Source organism: Nyctereutes procyonoides, unplaced genomic scaffold, assembly GCF_905146905.1.
Source record: "Nyctereutes procyonoides isolate TBG_1078 unplaced genomic scaffold, NYPRO_anot_genome, whole genome shotgun sequence".
NCBI lineage: Eukaryota > Metazoa > Chordata > Mammalia > Carnivora > Canidae > Nyctereutes > Nyctereutes procyonoides.
The window spans coordinates 12,071,052-12,091,444 of record NW_026575137.1 but is presented as its reverse complement, the minus strand read 5'-3'; the positions used below and the strand labels follow the sequence as shown (position 1 = coordinate 12,091,444).

Below are 20,393 nucleotides of genomic sequence, written 5' to 3'. Positions count from 1 at the left end.
CTTGAAAAAAGCATAGAAGACACCAGGGAATCCCTTTCTGGAGAAATAAAAGAACTAAAAGTCTAATCAAGTTGAAATTTAAGACTATTAAGTGGGATACAATAAAAAATGGAGGCTCTAACTCCTAAGATAAATGAAGCAGAAGAAAGAATTCATGATATGAAAAATACAATGATGCAAAATAAAGAAGCCGAGAAAAAGAGAAATTAACAACTACTGGATCACAAGGGGAGAATTTGAGAGATAAATGATACCATAAAGCAAAACAATAGTAGAATAATTGGGATCCTAGAAAAAGGGGAAAGGGAGGGAGGCAGAAGGAACACTGGAGCAAATTATAGTGGAGAACCTCCCTAATCTGGGAAATGAAACAGGCATTCGAGTCCAGGAGGCACACAGAACCCCCCTCAAAATCAATAAAAATAACTCAGCACCCTGATATATAATAATAACACTTGCAAATCTTGGAGACTTAGAGAAAATCCTGAAAGCAGCTTGAGGCAAGAGGTCCATAAAGTACAAGGGTAGAAACATTAAACTAGCAGCAAACCTATCCACAGAGACCTGGCATGCTAGAAGAGACTGGCACCTTATATTCAGGGTGCTAAATGAGAAAAAATATGTAGCTAAGAATACTTTATCCAGCTAGGATGTCATTTAAAATAGAAGGAGAGATAAAAAAAAAGTTCCCAGGACAAACAGAAACTAAAAGAATTTGTGATCATTAAGCCAGTCCTGCAAGAAATATTAAAACAGATCCTTTAAGTGAAGAGAGAGCCCAAAAGTAACATAGACTAGAAAGGAACAGAGACAATATACGGAAATAGTGACTTTACAGGTAATACAATTGCCCTAAGTTCATATCTTTCAGTAGTTACTCTGAATGTAAATGGGCTAAATGTCCCAATCAAACAACACAGAGGATCAGATTGGATAAAAAAGCAGGACCCATCAATATGCTGTCTGCAAGAGACTCATTTTAGACCCAAAGACACCTCCAGATTTAAAGTGAGGGGTAGAAAACCATCGATTATGCTAATGGACATCAAAAGAAAGCTGGAGGTGGCAATCCTTATATCAGACAAATTAGATTTTGAACCAAAGACCATAATAAGAGGTGAGGAAGGACACTATATCATAATCAAAGGTCCTATCCAACAAGATCTAACAATCGTAAATATTTATACCCCTAACATGGGAGCAGCCAATTATATTGACCAATTAATAACAAAATTAAAGAAACACATTGATAATAATACAATAATAGTAGAGGACTTAAACACCCCACTCCCTGCAATGGACAGATAATCTCAACAGAAGATCAGCAAGGAAACATGGGCTTTTAATGACACACTGGACCAGATGGACTTCACAGATATATTCAGAACATTCCATCCTAAAGCAACAAAATACACAATCTTCTCGAGGGCACATGGAACATTCTCCAGAACAGATCACACTTACTGGGTCATAAATCAGGTCTCAACTGGTACTGAAAGACTGGGATCATTCCCTGCATATTTTCAGACCACAGTGCTTTGAAACTGGAATTCAGTCGCAAGAGAAAATTTGGAAAGAACTCAAATACATGGAGGCTAAAGAGCATCCTACTAAAAGAATGAATAGGCCAACCAGGAAATTAAAGAAGAATTTTAAAAATTCATGGAGACAAATGAAAATGAAAACACAGCGGTTCAAAACCTTGGGGATGCAGCAAAGGCCATCCTAGGAGGGAAGTATATAGCAATACAAGCTTTTCTCAAGAAAAAGAAAGGTCTCAAATACACAACCTAACTTTACATTTAAAGGAGCTGGAGGGATCCCTGGGTGGCGCAGCGGTTTGGCGCCTGCCTTTGGCCCAGGGCACGATCCTGGAGACCCGGGATCGAATCCCACGTCGGGCTCCCGGTGCATGGAGCCTGCTTCTCCCTCTGCCTGTGTCTCTGCCTCTCTCTCTCTCTCTCTCTCTCTCTCTCTCTGACTATCATAAATTAAAAAAAAAAAAAAGTTAAAGGAGCTGGAGAAGGAACAGCAAAAAAAAAAAAAAAAGGCCTAAGTCCACTAGGAGAAGATAAATAATAAAGATTAGAGCGTAAGTCAATGAAATCGAAAGCAAAACAACAGTAGAACAGATCAACGAAACTAGGAGCTAGTTCTTTGAAAGAATTAATAAGATCAACAAGCCACTGACCAGGCTTCTCAAAAAGAAAAAAAGAAAGGTCCCAAATAAATAAAATCATGGATGAGAGAAGAGGGATCACAACTGACATCAAAGAAATACAGACAATATAGGAACATATCATGAGCCACAATCTGCCAACGAATTAGGCAACCTGGAAGAAATAGATAAATTCCTAGAGACATATAAACTACCAAAGCTGAAACAGGAAGAAATAGAAAACCTGAATAGATCCATAACCAGCAAGGAAATGAAGAAATAATCAAAAATCCCCCCATAAAAAACAAGAGTCCAGGGTTGGATGGCTTCCCAGGGGAATTCCACCAAACATTTATTTTTTATTTTTTTATTTTTTTAATTTTTATTTATTTATGATAGTCACAGAGAGAGAGAGAGAAAGAGAGAGAGAGAGAGAGGCAGAGACATAGGCAGAGGGAGAAGCAGGCTCCATGCACCGGGAGCCCGATGTGGGATTCGATCCCGGGTCTCCAGGATCGCGCCCTGGGCCAAAGGCAGGCGCCAAACCACTGCGCCACCCAGGGATCCCTCCACCAAACATTTAAAGAAGAATTAATACCTATTATTCCGAAACCACTCCAAAAAACAGAGACGGAAGGAAAACTTCCAAAATCTTTCTACGAGGCCAGCATCACCTTGATCCCAAAACCAAAGACCCCGCCAAAATCTACTGACTCTACAAATCTAGTTTTCTAGATGGATGAAAATAAAATAAACTTAGAAAGTACATGAAACTTCAAACTATTGGAAGGCCACTGCAGTATCTCTGTCCCTCAACAAGCCTACGTTGACGATCGAACATTTGCAATAACTTGTGTCCTTAAAGTTATACTTGAGTAAAGGTAAAATGTCCGTGCGTCGGGGAACAAGGCTGTTTCCACTGAGATTTCCAGAGATCCAGGAGGTGGATCTGGAGCCGGAGGCTCCCACGGTGCCTACTGTTTGCCGAAAGCCCGTCTACACAGAGTGAAACCAAGCAGGACAAGCTAAGCTGAAAGACAGACAATTAGGGACCGAGATGGGCCCTGGATCCCACCGTGCCTAAAGCCGGCTGAATCCCTGAACTTTCCAGTAATCAAAGTCATAGACTCTCTCTTTTAATTTAATCTCCTTTTAGTTGCCTTGCTTTCACTTAAAACCAAATGTCCCGATTCGACATCGCCAAACCTGTCAACTTCCCCAAAGTCTTCTCAACGGAGGAAGACCATTTCCCTCTTTCTGCTAATGAAACCGTAACTGTCCCTACCATCCTGGCTCAACAGTACAAAATCCTCTATTTACTCGGTCAGCCGCTAAATCTCATCATTCTACCCTCTTATGGCTCGTCCTTCTGTCCGTACGGATATAATTTCCAGCTCTTTAACCCGGGTCTCTGTTTCCCTCACTTAGCAACAGCGTTCCTGAGCGAGGACACGTCCTCATGTGCGGTGCCCGCCCTGGTCCCCATCCGGGATGGAGGGTGGCTGCCCCCCACCTGCCGCCCGGCCCCCAGACCCAGTGGCTCCCGCCCGCCGGCCCCTCGCTCCCCTCATCGGCCCCGGTGTACCCCCACGGCCGTCCGTTCTCAGCTGCGCCCTCGTATTTCCCGACCCCCCGGATACCCCAAGGCAGCTGCCACAAAGTGTGTCCACCGTCCTTCGGCCCTGACCCCCGTGCCCCACATGCCCCGGGAAGGGCCTCCGCTCCGACATAGCTCGGAACACGATGCCATGACCACAAGACGTCGGCCCCCCTCGTCTCAGCTCAACACCCTCCTAGCCCTCAATCCCCCCCGCTCCGGGGAAGGGCCGCCCCCCCCTTTCCAAAGCCAGACCCTCTCCGAGGACATCAGCCTCAGCTCCGGCCCCCCGGGCTCCTTCCCTCCGCTGCGCAGGAGCCCGCAAACTTCCTCCGCCCGAACCTCAGCATCTCCTCACCAGCCAGCGTTGTCTGGGCGGTGACAATGTGGCAGGTGTCCCGTCCACCCCTTTACGTGATCTTGATGATGACCGTTGGTGCTTGGGGCAGCCCTCCCCGATCTTCACAGATTGAGAAACTGAGGCCAGTACCGGGAAGTCTGCCTCAGCCCACACGGCTCTCGACCTCCTTGTACAACTGGAGCTTTTCCAACAAGTGGCCTAAACTGAACTCTTTTCCCTCATTTCCTTCCGTCTTGTGCTGTGTTCGGGGCCGAGCCGTGCGCCGCCCCAGCAGCCAGAGGCTGGCAGCTGGACACCCCGGCATAGCGCTGCGCTCAGCGCATGGCCCCCCGTTCCTGAGCCGGGCCCGCTGCACACAGCCCCCCGTTCCCGAGCTGGGTCCCCCCTGCACACGGCCCCCCATTCTCGAGCTGGACCCCCTGCACACGGCCCCCCGTTCCCGAGCTGGGTCCCCCCTGCACATGGCCCCCCATTCCTGAGCTGGATCCCATGCATACGGCCTCCCGTTCCCGAGCCGGGCCCCCTTGCACATGGACCCCTGTTCCCAAGCCGGGTCCCCCCTGCACATGGATCCCTGTTCCCAAGCCGGGCCCCCTTGCACACAGACCCCCGTTCCCGAGCTGGGTCCCCCCTGCACACGGCCCCCCATTCCTGAGCCGAGCCCCCTCTGCACACGGCCCCCCTCTCCCGAGCCTCCTGAGCTTCTGCACCCAGAGGCGTCTCTGCGCCTTCGAAGCCGAGTTGCTCGTCCCCCCCGAGTTCACCCCCGGGTTCGCCCCCGGTGTGGACGCCGGCCCTCCGCCGCCCACCCCAGCAGCCCCGCTCCGGCTCGGAAGGCGCTTTGCGGTGGTGACGGGAGGGCCGACCGGTCCATCTCTCGGACCCGCGGCATGGAAGCTCCAGTCGTTTTTGACGAAGTCACAGAAAGAAAATGCCGGACTCCGGATCCCCGCCCCGAAACCGGGTCCCCAGGGATACCATTGTTTCGAGAATTACTCAGGAATAAAAATCCTGCCACTTGTTCTGCATTTGATAAGCTTATTTCTTTTTCCACTCAACGGCCTCCACTGTGTGAAAAGCCATAAAAATGAGGACCGGACACTGGCCACCTGCTGTGCTCGCAGCGCCCGCAAACGGCTCCGGTACAGAGAAGCACGGAGCACGACCCCCTCGGCCGCAGGAAGCCGCGGAGAGAGGAGGCAAGTGACTGTCGTACCAAAGGAAATGAACCCCAGACACAGCAGGCGAGCAGGGCCCCGGAGTCCACGGGCCGAGGTGCCACTACCGCAACACAAACACAGACAGGGCACATCCGGGGTGAGACGGAGGAGTTAGGGCCAGAGAGGAGAAACCGAGGGATCAAGGGCAGGGACGCGGCCCTCCTGAGCCTGAAGTGCCAGCCTCGGCCCCAAGAGGCAGGAGCCTGGAAGTCGCCACTCCTGTCCTTGCAACAACCAACGGGACAGACCAGACTGAAAACCAACAGCTGCCCCTGGACCTCCCAGGACCCTAAGGATGAACAGCAAGCCAGCACCCTAAGATTCGAGGGGACGGGGAACCCAAGGCCGCGTGGAGCCCAGGTCTGCTTACGTGGGGCGAAGATGCCCAGGTGGCCGTCTGGGAGGTTGGCAGGGGGCTTCAGGGTCAGGCGGGCGGGCGGGGGGCGCAGTGGGTGCCGGCCACCAACACACAGGAGCAGAGACAGAAGGGGAACCACTAAGGAATCACGACAGCGGTGGCTCGTGGTGACTGAGCGCTCCCCGTGCGGCGGGCCTGTCCGAAATGTTTACGCTTCTTTGGAGGTTTTGTTTTCTGATGATTTTATTTATCTGAGACAGAGTGAGAGAGTGAGAGCGAGCACGGGCGGGGCGGGGGCGGGGGGGCAGAGGGAGAAGCAGGCGCCCCGCTGAGCAGGGGGCCGGATGCGGGACCCCGAGATCATGCCTTAACCACTGAGCCCCCAGGCGCCGCCTGAATGTCTGCATTTCTTGAGTCTCCAGCAAACCCAGATTATTTTTCCCTCGCTGCTGTGACACATCACTACAGACCCTACATGACGCAGCGTAAACGTATCGGCCTGCAGCCCCGAGCTCGGGTCCAACCTGGGACCCACCAGGTAAACATCAGGGCGCAGGCAGAGCCGTTCCCAGGGCATTCCAGGAGGCCGTGTGCTTGTCCCCGGCGCGTGCGGCCCGCGGGGTCCCTGTCTCATGCCCCCCTACCCCGCCCCCATCCTCGCAGACGACCCCACAGGTCCCGGCCCGCCGTCCGGGTCACCAAGTCTTGCCCTCCCTACTTCCTGACTGTCTCCCAAAGCTGGGTTGGTTCAGACCCTTGTCCTATGTCATCCGGCGTCCCCATCCTCACTGCCTTCCCTCTTCCTCCGTCTCCAGCTCCTCCAAAGCATGACTGCTGCAGCTATTTCCTGGGGGAAAATCCAATCACAAGACTCCTCTGATTAAAAATTCTGCTTAAATTTAAAAAAAAAAAAAGCTCTGAAACAGATCATCCACGCCTGAGAAAGTCTAGATAGCCCGGGCCCATGCTCACCAGACCTTTCCTGTGGCCCCAGAAGCTCCCACCTCCCCCGGGAGCCCCAGGCCACGGCGAGGACATCAGCATGTGCTCAATAAATTAATAACTAAGGAAAAGCTCCAGAGGCCTGGAAGCACTCTGGCCCCACTTCTTGGCCCCCCTAGAGAAGCAGGGCCCAGGAATAAAGGGAAAGGACGAAAAATCTGACTGAGGCAAACACATGAATGGGTGGCTTGGTTTTTTTTTTTTTGGGGGGGGTGGTTTGTTTTTAAAAGCTAAGTGGTTTAGGGAGGGTTAGGGGGGAAGAAAGCACATTTTAAAGCTCTAGCTCCGGGGCAAGTAATAAAAATTGTTGCTTTAATGTTGTTGGGTTTTTTTTTTCCCTCGTGATATTGTGAGCCACGGAAGGTCCCTGCTATCACAGCAGCCTGCGGGGCAGAGTTCCAGCCTCCCGAGCTAAATCAAAGTGGCACCGGCTCTCGGTTTTCCAAGCAGCCGGGACAGGTCCCTCCCTGCCTTCCGTGAGGCTAAACCTGACTGACAGCGAAGGAACGAAGTGAGTTTCCACTTATTCTGTGAGCCCCGTGGTCCTCTGGTTGCTCCCCGGGGCCCAGGAGACTCACCCTGCACGGTCGTCCCTGGCTTACGGGGACGGTGTCGGCCGTTTTCTGCGGCAGGAGCTGCGGGTGGTGTCGCGCAGGAGGCCGAAGGCTTCATCCAGGACGCGGCTCGTCCAGGACACGACGTGCTCCGCGCTCGCCACTGGAAGCTCTTCGGCGATGCCAGCGCTTGATGGCACCAGCTTACACTCCCCGAACTGGTTTAGTCTGAACGTGGGTAAAATGAGGGCGCGTGTGCATTTAGGTCAAAGCACCCAAGTCCTCCGGGTGGAACCCAGTAATTTTCAGAATGAAATAATAATCAATTCTCTATGATTCAGTCTTAATCATTCCAGCCCTAAGATCCCACCCTAAATTTCCCCACGATGTCCCCGAGCGATATATACATGCCCCAGAATGTGCACGGAGACCCCATTCTCGAAGATCACACGCTCTCCCGGCAGATACGCCTGTTGTTTCTGGGAGAAACCGCGACTCCAACTGTGTTTTGAGTACTTGACTTTCCTATTTTCCAAGCAGCTCCTATTTGGGAAGGCTGGCCGGGGATTCCAACGGTACCCCGCTCCTAGGTTTAGGGTAAGGACTAGATGGGGCAATAGAAGTAGAAAGATCAAACAGAACAGCGCTCGCCGCATGGTCAGCGCCCCACAAATATCGACCTTTGTTACATTCCACGCCTGAACGACACACGACCTCGTAACCGGCTCTTTGGGGAAAAGTTCGAGAAAGTCGGTGTTTCTCACCAAATACCACTTCTCCCAACAGTCCTGAAGTAACCGAAGTGGGTGACGTTAATTTTATTTTACTTAACACGTTTGGGATTTTGTGTCTGTTAAATGTAGCGTGCAAAAAAATAATCTTGATATGTTTGTAAAACGACTTTTTAAGGGCCATTAGAAAAGTCTCTAAGGCCCTTCCAGCTCCAGGATGTTGTGATCTATAATAACTAATTCCAAATGCATGCAAATTAACGGTGATACAATTCCCCAGATCCCCGGGAGATGTGTGGCGCCGTCGGCTGGGATGCTCTGGGAACACGTCGGAGCCGGCCTGAGCCTCTGCAACGCAGCCTCCACCCTTGCCCCGGTGCCCCAGCAGCCAGCCCCGGTGCCCCAGCAGCCCGCCGTCTATTCTCTGCGTGAGCTCCCAAATGCTCCCAGATGCTCCCAGGTCCTCCGGCGGCAGATGCGGAGAAGAGTGAGCAAGGCGCTGCGACCCCCAGAGAGGACAGTGGGGCTGAGATTCTTCAGAATCCTAGCGAGATGGGCGGGGGGAGCCGAGGCCCACGAAGGCACCTAATCTGGCCTTCAGCCCCATGAACCCTGAAGTCTGCCTCAGGAGGGGCCCCGTCAACCCTCCCTCACCTGGGAGATTGAGAAACTGAGTCCTGGGGGCAGCCTGGGGGGGGGGGGCTCGGCAGTTGGGTGCCGCCTTGGGCCCAGGGTGTGACCCTGGGGTCCCGGGATCGAGTCCCGTGTCGGGCCCCTGCACGGAGCCTGCTTCTCCCTCTGCCTGTGTCTCTGCCTTTCTCTCTCTCTCCCTCTCTCTCCCTCTCTCTGTGTCTCTCATGAATAAATGAATAAAAATCTTAAAAAAAAAAAAAGAAAGAAAAGAAAAGAAACTGAGAGCTGGAGCAGTCAAATGCCGAGTCCAGAGTCATCTGTTTTTTCCGGAACTCGAGTCCAGGGACCAGTCGGGCTGGGGCAGCGGCCCGGGGCCTCAAGGCCATCTCGGCCCAGGGAGCTGCCGAGGGAGCCACCTCTGCACAGACCAACGTGTCGCCCTTGGGGCCCGGGCTCCGCTCAGCGACCCCGTCACCCATGACTGGCACCTGCCGCAGGGAGACAGACGGAGTCATCACAGCCCCGGATGCAAGACACGAAGCCTGCAAGACACGAAGCCTGCAAGCAAGTTGCTCAGGGCAGGGTGGTGTGTTTGTACCCGTGGAGGCACCCCTATCGCCCAGAAGGACGGCGACGCTGTGATGTCCCAGCGGCCCATGGTGGAAGCCAACCCCCGGGACAGAAGGCCTAGGTAGGCTTTACAGGAATCTACCCCCACTGGGAATCGAGGCAGGCGCTTCTGGGGATTATTTTCTTTAAAAAGAGTAGAAGAAAGGTCCTTTGAGGTGAACTCGTCGATGTACGAGGGCGTAAACTCATCACCACTCTGGAAACCACCCAGCAGAGGGAGAGCCGCGGCCCGGGCATGGCCTCCCCTCGGCCTCTGCTCGGCCTCCCCTCGGCCTCCCCTCGGCCTCCGCTTGGCCTCCCCTCGGCCTCCCCTTGGCCTCCTCTCGGCCTCTTCTCGGCCTCCCCTCGGCCTCCCCTCGGCCTCCCCTTGGCCTCCTCTCGGCCTCCTCTCGGCCTCCTCTCGGCCTCCCCTTGGCCTCCCCTCGGCCTCCCCTCAGCTTCTGCTCCACCTGTGCCTCCTCCCCTGCACTCTGCTCCCAGGCACCATTCACTTACTCAACAGGAACTTTTCAGGTGTGCTCCCAAGGCACCTGCTCGTCCCCCCAGTACTTAGGACCCCCGAGTTCCCTTGGTACTTAGGGAGGCCCCCAAGTCCCCTGAGTACTAGGGATGCCCTCCGAGTCTCCTCAGTACTAGGGAGGACCCCCTGAGTCCCCTCAGTGTTTAGGGAGGTCCCCCAAATCCCTGAGGACTTAGGGAGGCCCCTCAAGTCCCCTGGGTACTAGGGACACCCCCCCGAGTCTTCTTGGTAATCAGGGACCCCCATCCCCTCAGTACTTAGGGAGGCCCCTTGAGTCCCCTGGGTACTTAGGGATGCCCCCCATCCTCTCATAACTAGGGACCCCCGTCCTCTCAGTACAAGGGATCCCCCATCCCCCCAGTACTAAGGACCCCCTGTCCCCCCCAGTACTAGGGATACCCACCCTGTGCCCCTAGGGCTAGGGATTCCCCATCCCCCTCATTACCAGGGACCCCCATCCCCTGAGTACTTAGGGCTGCCCCCATCCCCCCCAGTACTTAGGAGGCCCTCTGAGTCCCCTGAGTACTTAGGGACCCCCGTTCCCCCAGTACCAGGGATCCCCCCTCCCCCAGTACTAGGGATCCCCCCTCCCCCAGTACCAGGGCCCCCAGCCCCGCCCCGAGGAGCCAGGAGCGGCCTGGTGCGGAGCGGAGCGGCCCAGCGGGCTCCACCGGAAGCGAAGGCGCAGGGCGGGGAGGGGGAGGGGGAGGGGGAGGCGGCGGGGCGGGGCCGGGCCGGGTGGGCCGGGGGCGCCGCAGGGCCTGGGGGCCGCGCTCTGGGCCCGGGTCCGCGGGGGCGGCTCCTCCGTCCGTCCCGGCCCCCCCCCCGCCTCCCCGCCCGCGAATCCGCGACCTACAGGCCCCCCCGCCCGGGGCTCCGCGGGCCTGCGAGGACGCACCTGCACCTGCGCCTGCGCCTGCACCTGCACCTGCGCCTGCCGGCGGCGGGGGCGGCGGGGGCGGCGGGGGGAGGCGGGCGGGCTGCGGCCCTGCTGGTCCCGGCGGCGGCCACACCCCTGCGCCGCGGGCCGGAGAGCGGAGGAGAGGCGGGGGAGGCCAGGGGGTGCGGAGGGCGGGGGGGGGGGGAGGAGGGCGCGGGGAGGGGGTGCAGGGGGGTGCGGAGGGCAGGGGGGCGGAGGGGGGCGGAAGGGCGCGGAGGGGGGCGGGGGGAGGGAGGGTGCAGGGGGGGCAGAGGGCGCGGGGGGGGGCGGGAAGGCGGGGGAGGGGGGAGGAGGGCGCGGGGAGGGGTGCGGAGGGCGCGGGGGAGGAGGGCACGGGGAGGGGGGAGGGGGGCGTGGGAGGAGGGGGAGGGGGGCGCGGGGGGGGGGAGGAGGGAGGCGGGAGGGGGTGCGGAGGGCTGGGGGGTGGATACAGGGCAGGGACTCCGCCTCCAGGACCCCAGGTGCCCTCCAGCCCCTCCCCCAGGGCCCAGGTGGCCCCAGGGTACAGGTGGACCAGATGGCCCCTCACCTCCAGCGCTGGGGCTCCCGTTGGTAAATGCAGAGTGTCCCGCTGCGCCCGAGCCCCCGATGTTTCAGGAGGGACACGGGGACTGGGAGTCGCCCTCAGCCCCTGGCCCCGGGGGGTGTCCCCGGGGCCCTCTGGGCCGCGGGGAGCCTGGAAGGTGCGCAGCCCAGGTGGGGCGCAGGAGGGAGCGCAGGTGCCGCGCCTTCGGGAGGGGCCCTGCAGGTGCAGGTGGAGGGTGCGGCTGCCGGAGCTTTGGGGACCCTGAAAGCGTTATTGCCCGGTGCAGGCCGCGGGGTGGTTAGGGCCCCAGGGTGGTTAGGGCCACGGGGTGGTTAGGGCCCCAGGGTGGTTAGGGCCCTGGCATGGTTAGGGCCCCAGGGTGGTTAGGGCTGCCAGGTGGTTAGGGACCCAGGGTGGTTAGGGCCGCGGGGTGGTTAGGGCGGGGAGGGGCATCCGCAGGGCAGCAGGCGGCAGGGAGCCGGCCACGCTGTCTGCCCACCTGCACTCACCTCAGCAAGTCGCACGCATTCCTGGTCACAGAGTGGGTGCTCAAGTGTTTTCTACGTTTTATGTTTTGATAAATTTGAATTTCTTCCTTTAACCATACTCTTACCAAATACAGACGGTGAAACAGGGAGCAATTCAGGTCTCCTTTTAACTGAAAAAAAATTATTTTTAATCCAAAAAATAAGAAAAAGAAAAACTAGACACTCACTGGAAGAAAAAAAAAAGTGTAAAGCGTTCAATGTGCCCTTACCTACACAGGCATCGCCGTCGGTTAATAATCTCTCTCAACTTTTACCGACCTTGTTGCCCGTTGAATAAGCCATGACCTCAGAGACCTCGGAGGTCCCGAGTCCCGGCCCTGGGACCCCGGGCCCTGGCGGGCTCACCTTCACGGGGCCGTGTCCCCCTCACCGCACCGCTCTTTGCTCGAGCTGTTGAGGCAAAGGACACGTTTTCACTATTTCCAGTGGGTCGTGGACTGTTATTTTCGTAACAGAACTAAACACTTGCCAGAGGGGCGTCTGGGCGGCTCAACCCATCAAGCGGGGACTCCTGATTCTGCTCAGGTCATGATCTCGGGGTGTGAGACTGGGCCCCCACCCCCAACCCCTCCCTTGGGCTCCCTGCTTGATTCTCTCTCCCTCTCGCCCTCCGCCCCTCCCCTGGGCTCGCTGCCCCCCCCCCATTCTCTCCCTGTCAAATAAATACCTAAAATCTTTTTTAAAAATTGGCTCTCCCCTTACTTGTACAAAAATGTTTCCGGCTGGTTTTGTTTCCCGTGTGCCTCCCACACGTGACGTCCCTGTGTCTGTGTGGCTCTTTGCGACGCTCCCCGTCTGGGTACCCTTACGCCCCCAGTTCTGCTCACGAAGGGACGGCGGGCGCCCGCAGCCCCGGGCTGGCTGCCTTAGGGTCAGGCCCCTGTGTGTCTTGAGCCCGCAGGCCCGGCCACCGGGGACCCCTGGGCCCTCAGGAGGTGCCCAGGACCCTGCCCCGAGTCCTTGGCGCTTGTCGCCCCCGGCGGGTGGGTGGCGCTGCTCACCCGCTACCCAGGAAGAAACTGAGCCACCGAGGGGTCGCTGGTATGACTCCCGTGCAGCACAGTAGCCTTCTGGCCTGCGCCCTGGCTGTGCCCCAACCGGCCAGCGCTTCGCACCCGCAGGCCAACCCCTGCTGCACCACGGCAGCGCTTCCCCCTCCTGGAGGAGAGGGGACTCCTCAGTGGGCCCCCAAACCTGCCGCCCCCAGCAGCAGCCTGGCCCCTTCCCTGCTCCCGGGGTCCCTCCTCTCGGCGAGGGGGCCCCTGGCCTCGAGGAGGTGCGGGTGGCAGCAGCACCCCTCCGTCGGGCGCCGGGCAGGGCCCAGTGAGCTCCTGGGGACCCGAGCTGGGGTGTGAGACACGCAGGGCCGGGGGCTCTGGGAGGGGGACCTAGGCGCAGGACAGGCAGCTGAGGAGGCGGGTAGGGGGGAAGGACAGGAGGAAGTCGGGGGCCTGACAGGTGCGTCGCAGCCCTGGGTGGCCTCGGCCTGGTCCCCACAGGAGCCACACCCTGGCTCAAGCGGGTGAGGCTGGCCCTGGGGGACATGGCCGTGGCTGCGCCTGCCAGCTGCTTGGGTGCGGGGTGGCCACCCAGACCCGGGATGCGGCGGAGGGAAGGGGGCAGAGATGGAGGGAGAGAGGCAACCGCGACAGAGCCCGGGAGGAGGCTGTGCAGGACGCCGAAGCACCGAAGGGCCGAAGGGCCATGGGCAGGGTTCCCGGCACCCCGCGCCTCAAGGGGGTCCCCGGCCTCTGCGCTGGAGGCCCGGGCTGGCTGGCCCGTCGGTCCACGTAGACCATAAGGACGCAGAGACGGCGGGTTCTGACTTGGCCTCGTGGGAGCGGTGATTGGTCATTAACCTCTGCGTTTTCAGCTCTCTTTTCTGCAAAAAAAAGAGAAGCAGCAGCAGCAAAGTTCTGATGATAAGATGAGAAAAGGGAGGGCAAGGTAAGCTGTAGCGCGTGGGGCGGTGGGCGGGCGACAAATACTTCAAAGGTTTAGTGGCAAAGAAAGAGGGACCGAGGCAGGCACCCCTGGGTGTGCGAGAGCGGCCTTCGAACGGGAGCAGCGGATGGGTGACCGCAGTGTCATCTGACCTGAGACGGCCAGAGCGTGGCAGGGGCGCTCCCAATAATGGGGCCAGGACGTCGGGGGCCTGTGCTCCTCGGGGTCCTCAAGGACTTGCCAAGAGCAGACAGGGAAGGAGAGTTCAAGTCCCCAGTTCCGAGATTCAGAACCTCCAAGGTCACATTGTCTCCTTCCAAACACTGACTTGCCTGCAAGGTGTCGTTTATAATTGCCTTTCTCCTGCTTTCCCAAAGAAAAAAATCCCGTCCCATACCCCACACCTCTCCAGAACGCGTTGCCCTGACGGAGAGATGACCCCGAAGCCAAGCTGAGGGACATTTCGACATTTCCTTTGTGACTCCCACGTATCCCGCGAAGATTCATTTCCAATATCTTACACTTATGCTCAATAACTATGTATTGAATGCGTAATATATTTATATTTTAATAAACTAGGTACTCTCAGGATTTAAAATGATTCAATTTGGAGAAAAACAAAGATCACACAGGAAACATTTTTAAAGTTTCTACTCGCATTCCCGCCACCAGCAGGTCAGAGGGCTCCCCTGTCTCCGCGTCCTCGCCAACACCTGCTGATTCTAGCCATCCTGACAAGTGTGGGGTGATATCTCGTGGTGGTTTTGATTTGTGTTTCCTGGGAGATCCCTGATGTTGAGCATCTTTTCATGTTGGCCACCTGGATGTCTTTTCTGGAAAAACGTCTGTTCATGGCTTCCGTCCATTTTTAAATTGGATTATTTGGTTTTGGGGTGTTGAGTTTTATAAGCTCTCTCTCTATATATATATTGGATACTAACCCTTTATCTGATGAGACATTTGCAAATACCTTCTCCCATCTGTAGGTTCCCTTTTAGGCCTGTTGACTGTTTCCTTTGCTGTGCAGAAGCTTTTTATCTTGATGAAGTCCCAATAGTTCATTTTTGCTTTTGTTTCTCCCGCCTCAGGAGACAAAGCTAGTAAGAAGTTGCTAAGGCCAGTGTCGAAGGGATTACCGCCTGTGCTCTCCTCAAGGATTTTCATGGTTTCCTGTCTCACATTTAGGTCTTTAATCCATTTTGAGTTTATCTTTGTATATGGTGTCAGAAAGTGGTCCAGTTTGGCTCTTTTGTGTGTTGCTGCCCAGTTTTCCCAACACCATTTGTTGAAGACGTTGTCTTTTTCCCATTGCCCATTCTTTCCTACTTTGTTGAAGATTAATTGATCCTATACTTGTGGGTTCGTGTCTGGGTTTCCCATTCCATTCCACTGATCTGTGTCTATTGTTGTGCCAGTACCATACTGTTTTGGTCACTACAGCTTTGTAATATAAGTTGAGGTCCAGGCTGTGACCCCTCCAGCTTTGCTTTGCTTTTTCAAAGCTGCTTTGGCTATTTTGGGTCTTTTGTGGCTCCATACAAATTTTAGGATTGTTTGTTCTAGCTCTATAACAAGCAGAAAATTTTTAAAGTTAAACTTACACATGTATTTTTTTTTTATTGTGGAGAAAAAGTATGATAGTGCAATCAACAGAACACTTGGGAGCATAAAAACCAGGGGGATAAAATTCTGGATGAGGGTCATTAGGATGGAAAACAACTTTATGAAAGGAAAGGAACAATCCAAAATTTTTGACTATTAAAAAAGAGTTTATCAAGAATTTTTTTTTAACAGGTGATGGTTAGTGCCCAGCCATTATAGAACTTAAATTCCACTGGATATATTTAGAAGAGTGATATGGGCGCCTGGGTGGCTCAGTCAGTTGGGCGTCCCACTCTTGATTTGTGTCAGGTCATGATCTCGGGGTCGTGAGACGGAGCCCACATGGGGCTCTGCACTGCACATGGAACCTGCTTAAGATTCTCTCTCTCCCTCTCTGTCTGCCCCCACCCTCCCCCACCGCTCATGCTTTCTCTGTATCCCTCGCCTTCCTCTTTGGAAAACAAAAACAGAAGAGAGATATGACAGTTTTATTTTCAAACATCAATATTTATAACATGCTGGAAACTTCTGTCCAACTATTAACCCTACAATGAAAATTACAGAGCCAAATCGTTGTTTTTTTTTTTAATGTGCCTAGGAGAATTTTAGCAAATATAGATCACGAGTTTACATGACCTAGAAGTTAAAGTCTACCTCTGCCGTTTATTAGCTGTAGCCATGGGCTAGCCATTTAACCTAAGCATTAATTTCCTTACCTATAAAATGAGAACTAATAAGACCTACGTTGCAGATTAGATTGAATAAACTTTGCAAAAATCCCTAGCAAACCTGACACTCAAGCTTGGTACTCAGTATATGTTACTTGGTGGTATACGGTGTTAATAATAGCTAATATTGGGGATCCCTGCGTGGCTCAGCAGTTTGGCGCCTGCCTTTGGCCCAGGGCGTGATCCTGGAGTCCCGGGATGAGTCCCACGTCCTGCTCCCAGCATGGAGCCTGCTTCTCCCTCCTCCTGTGTCTCTGCCTCTCTCTCTCCATGTCTATCATAAATAAATAAATAAATCTTAAAAAAAAATAGTAGCTAATATTTCTTGATAACTTACTCTATGATAAACGCTGCACTAATGCGGTTTAATTCTCACATGATTCTATGAGGTGTGTTTCTATGAATCATAGACAAGTAATCATAAGAGAAGTAAGTAATCAAAGATAAGTAAATGGAGACGTGTCTTCATTTTTCACCTACTTTCCGCAACAACTGGTTAGTGGCAGAGCCATCATTCAAAATGGAGTAGTTTGACTCTAGAGCCTTCCCTTGAGACCACGATACCTCCCTCTTCTTCCCTAGCGGCTCCTCTTGCACATCCCAGTAACCTGAGTTTTACTACCAGGACTGGGGAGTAACTCTCCACGTATAGGTGGAACTGTTCCCCGTGCCAGGGTCCCTTCTTACCATTTTTCTCATTATTGACAGTCATGGCCAGCCAGCCCTTTGCATTATCACTGCACACAAAGAAAATGTCATCTTTAAGGCATCCTGGGGTGTTGGATTTCCTTGCAGGAGGTGGGCAGCTCAAGTAGTTCCTGTTTCCCCAGCCTGGTTTGAGCACCCCGAGGGCTCAGTGGGGTCTGTGCCTACATGTTGCTGCCCTCCATGCCTGCTACTCGGTGTGCCAAGGCACAGAGGTTGGGAAGCTCCAGTACGGATGCTACTGACGTCTATACCCTCTTTTTCCCGTGACATGGGCTTGCAGGAATCGCTGATGGGTCTTTATTTTGCCTGCTACCCTGATTAGCTTGGCATTATGGAAAAATGTTTCTTTGTCAAAGGAGACATCACCAGAATATCACAGTGAAGGAGAGAGTCAGAGGCAGATGCTGTCCTTGAACTAAAGTCAACATTACCTTTGTTAATAAGAAAAGCACAGGCCCAAGAGTCACTCAGCACTAGGCTGTCTCCAAACCAGGCTTTCATAACTGACCTAACCGCACTTTCAACCTCCCCTAGACATGTAGTCTTGACCAGTCAGTAAGGAATTTTCTGGTCAGCACCCCTGAGGTCCTCCTTATCTCATCCCTCAAAAGGAAGATGAATTAATCTGCATGGTAAGACTCCCTGCCCTTAAGGAAAGATGGCCAAGCTTGAAATAATCCATCCTTTTTTTTGCTTAAAAAAAAAAAATCCATCTTTTTTTTTTTTTTTTTTTTTTTGCTACCCACTCTCCTATAAAAAAATCTTCCATTTGTACAACTCCTCAGGTGCTTCTCTCTACTTGCTAGATGGTCCCACCTGATTCATGGATCACTTAATAAAGCCAATTGGATCTTCAAATTTCCTCAGTTGGGTTCTGTTTTTTAGCACCCTGATCCTTCAAAGAATGCAACAGGAAGCATTGCTTATTCTCATCGCTCATTCCTAACTATCCTCCCAGGTATGTGAAAAAAGAAGTCCACCTGAATGAGAATGGCTGAACCTTACCCTGAAACTCGTACCTTGTCTACTAAGTTTGAATCCAACGGGGGAAAACACACACACATCATAATAATTAAAAGCAATATAAGACCAGTGGATTTTTATAATATGTCCCTGTCCATATGCAACAGTTTTAAGATCACATTAAATAGTACAGTACAGTTGAGGAGAGTGTTATAGTCACTCGCATAGACTGTCATCGTCGTCCAGCCCACCCTCTCCCTAGACCTGTCCCCAGCTGTTAGCAGCAACAAGGTGCTGGGCTGCTGGCTGGCTCAGTCAGTAGAGCATGTAACTCTTGACTTTGGGGGTTATGAGTTTGAAGCCCACTTTGGGGGCAGAGTTTACTTCTTTAAAAAAAAAAGATTATATAGGTATAAAGATTCTGAAAGTAAGTGAATGCTAAATACCTGCGCATAACTCAGGGAATTTTATTTGTGAACACACCTGTAAAATCAGCACACAGATCAAGAAACAATATTACCAACATCACCAAAAGCTCTTCATCCCCTTCCAGCCACCCACCCCCATAAGGATATCCCTTAGACTGACTTCCAACACCATAAATTAGATTTAATCATGTTTGCACCTTATATCAATGGAATCATACAGTTCCTGTTATTTTGTGCCTGGCTTCTTTCACTTAAAAATATGTTCGATGGCATAAAGATAGATGTATAGACCAATAAAACATAACAGAGAGACCAAAAGTAAGCCTTCACATAAATGGCCAAATGATCTTTGACAGAAGGGTTCCAAGACCACTCAGCAAGGAAGGACAGTGGCTTCAACGAAAGATGATGGGAAAGCATCCACAGGCAAAAGAATAAAATTGGACTCTTACCCTATATCACATACAAAAATTAACTCAAATGAATTGAGAACCTAAATGTAAGACCTAAAACTATAAAGCTCATAGAAGAAAATATAGGGGGAACATTTCATGACATTAGGTTTGGCAATGATTTCTTGGATCTGCCACCAAAAGCATACAGAACAAAAGCAAAAATAGATAAATTGGACTTCATCAAAATCAATTACTTCTGTACCGCAACAGACATAATCAACAGAGTAAAAATTTCCTCCTATAGAATTGGAGAAAAATATTTGCAAATCCTATATCAGGTAAGGGGCTAATATTCAGAATATATAAAGAACTACAACTCAACAGCAACAACAAAAAAACTGGATTTAAAAATGGGCAAAAGGCCTGAATAGACATTTCTCCAAAGACAAATAAATGGCCAATAAGCATATGCGAAGGTGCTCACATGACTAATTATTAGAGAAATACAAATCAAAATCACGATGAGATACTGCAGCACACCCACTAGGATGGCTACCCTTAAAAAAAAAAACAAAAACAGGAAGTAAAGAAGCTTGACAAGGATATGAAAAAATTGGAACTTTTGTGTACTGCTGGTGGGAATGAAAAACGTGTAGCCACTCTAGAAACAGTATGGTGGTTCCTCAAAAATAAATAAATAAATAAATAAATAAATAAATAAATAAATAAACAAACATAGGAGCCAGATTTCCCACTTCCAGGTATATGTCCAAAAGAACTGAACTGAGAGTCTTGAGAAGGTTATTTGCACACCCATGTTCATTGAGAGGCATTATTCACAAAAGCCAAGAGGTGGAAGCAACTCCAGTGTTCCCTCAGTGGAAGAACAAGTAAACAGAATGTGGTGCATCCTTACCAGGGATATTATTCCGCCTGGAAAAGGAAGAAAATCCTTCCCGTGCTCCACCGTGGATGAACCTTGAGGCCCTGGTGCTAAGCGAGAGGAGTCAGTCACAAGACACAAGTACTGCAGGAGTCCACCACATGCAACACCGAAAGCCGTCAAACTCACGGAAACAGAAAGTAAAACGGTGATGGCCTGGGGGCCTGGGGAGTTGTGTTGAATGGGCACAGGTTTCCAGTTTTGCAGGATGAAAAGCGTCCGGGGATCTGTTGCCTAACAACGTGAATGTACTTACCACTGATGAACAGCACTTACAGAGGTGCACTTAGTAAACTTGGTGCTGCGTGCTTTTACTACAATTGAACGTCCAAAAAGGTTTAAATGTTTGAGATTCATTCATACTAGTGTGCGTAACTCTTGATTCACCCATTCTCGTTGCCGTCTATGTTCCGCTACATATTCCACGACACGTTTGCCCGTTCTACCGTCGGTGGGCATTTGGGAAGGGTGTGGTTTGTGGCTATTACACTTAGCGCTCCACATAGCATTTTAAAACCAGGAGAGGTGCCTGGGTGGCTCAGTAGGTTAAGTGTCTGCCTTTGGCTCAGTTCATGATCCCAGGGTCTTGGGGTTGAGCCCCCAAGTTGGGAATCCCTGCTCAGCGGGGAGCCTGCTTCTCCCTCTCCTCTGCTCATGCTCTCTGTTGCTATCTCTGTCTCTGTCTCAAGTAAATAAATAAAATCTCCTTTTAAATAAAATAAAATGAGGGAAATAAAAATCTGCCCGATTTCTAGAGCTTAGAAGGCACGCACAGAGCACTCATAATGATTTTAAATGTGTTAAGATCTTCTCCATCCTTGCTCTCAGTTCGTAAGGCTGATTGCTAACTTGAGTTCTCCCCTCGGATATCTGACATTTCACACGTATCATATCCAGAGCTGCC

General features: G+C 52.6%; 1 protein-coding gene across 3 annotated transcripts in view; it reads right to left on the bottom strand.

Annotated features, from left to right (window-relative positions):
• The window catches only part of CPQ (carboxypeptidase Q), a 409,933-nt gene extending 399,218 nt beyond the window's left edge, over positions 1 to 10,715 (bottom strand). Inside the window, exons 1-2 of one of the 3 annotated variants that reach the window (XM_055303502.1) lie at positions 10,663 to 10,712; positions 7,275 to 7,478 (exon numbers count right to left, since the gene is read on the bottom strand). In XM_055303502.1, the coding sequence (XP_055159477.1) occupies positions 7,275 to 7,368 (94 nt within the window). In that variant the 5' untranslated portion in view covers positions 7,369 to 7,478; positions 10,663 to 10,712. Of the gene's footprint in view, positions 1 to 4,113; positions 4,243 to 7,274; positions 7,479 to 10,662 lie in introns of those variants that run through there. The other 2 variants (XM_055303503.1, XM_055303504.1) reach the window with 2 other exon arrangements.
• Between the last annotated feature and the right edge of the window lie 9,678 nt (positions 10,716 to 20,393).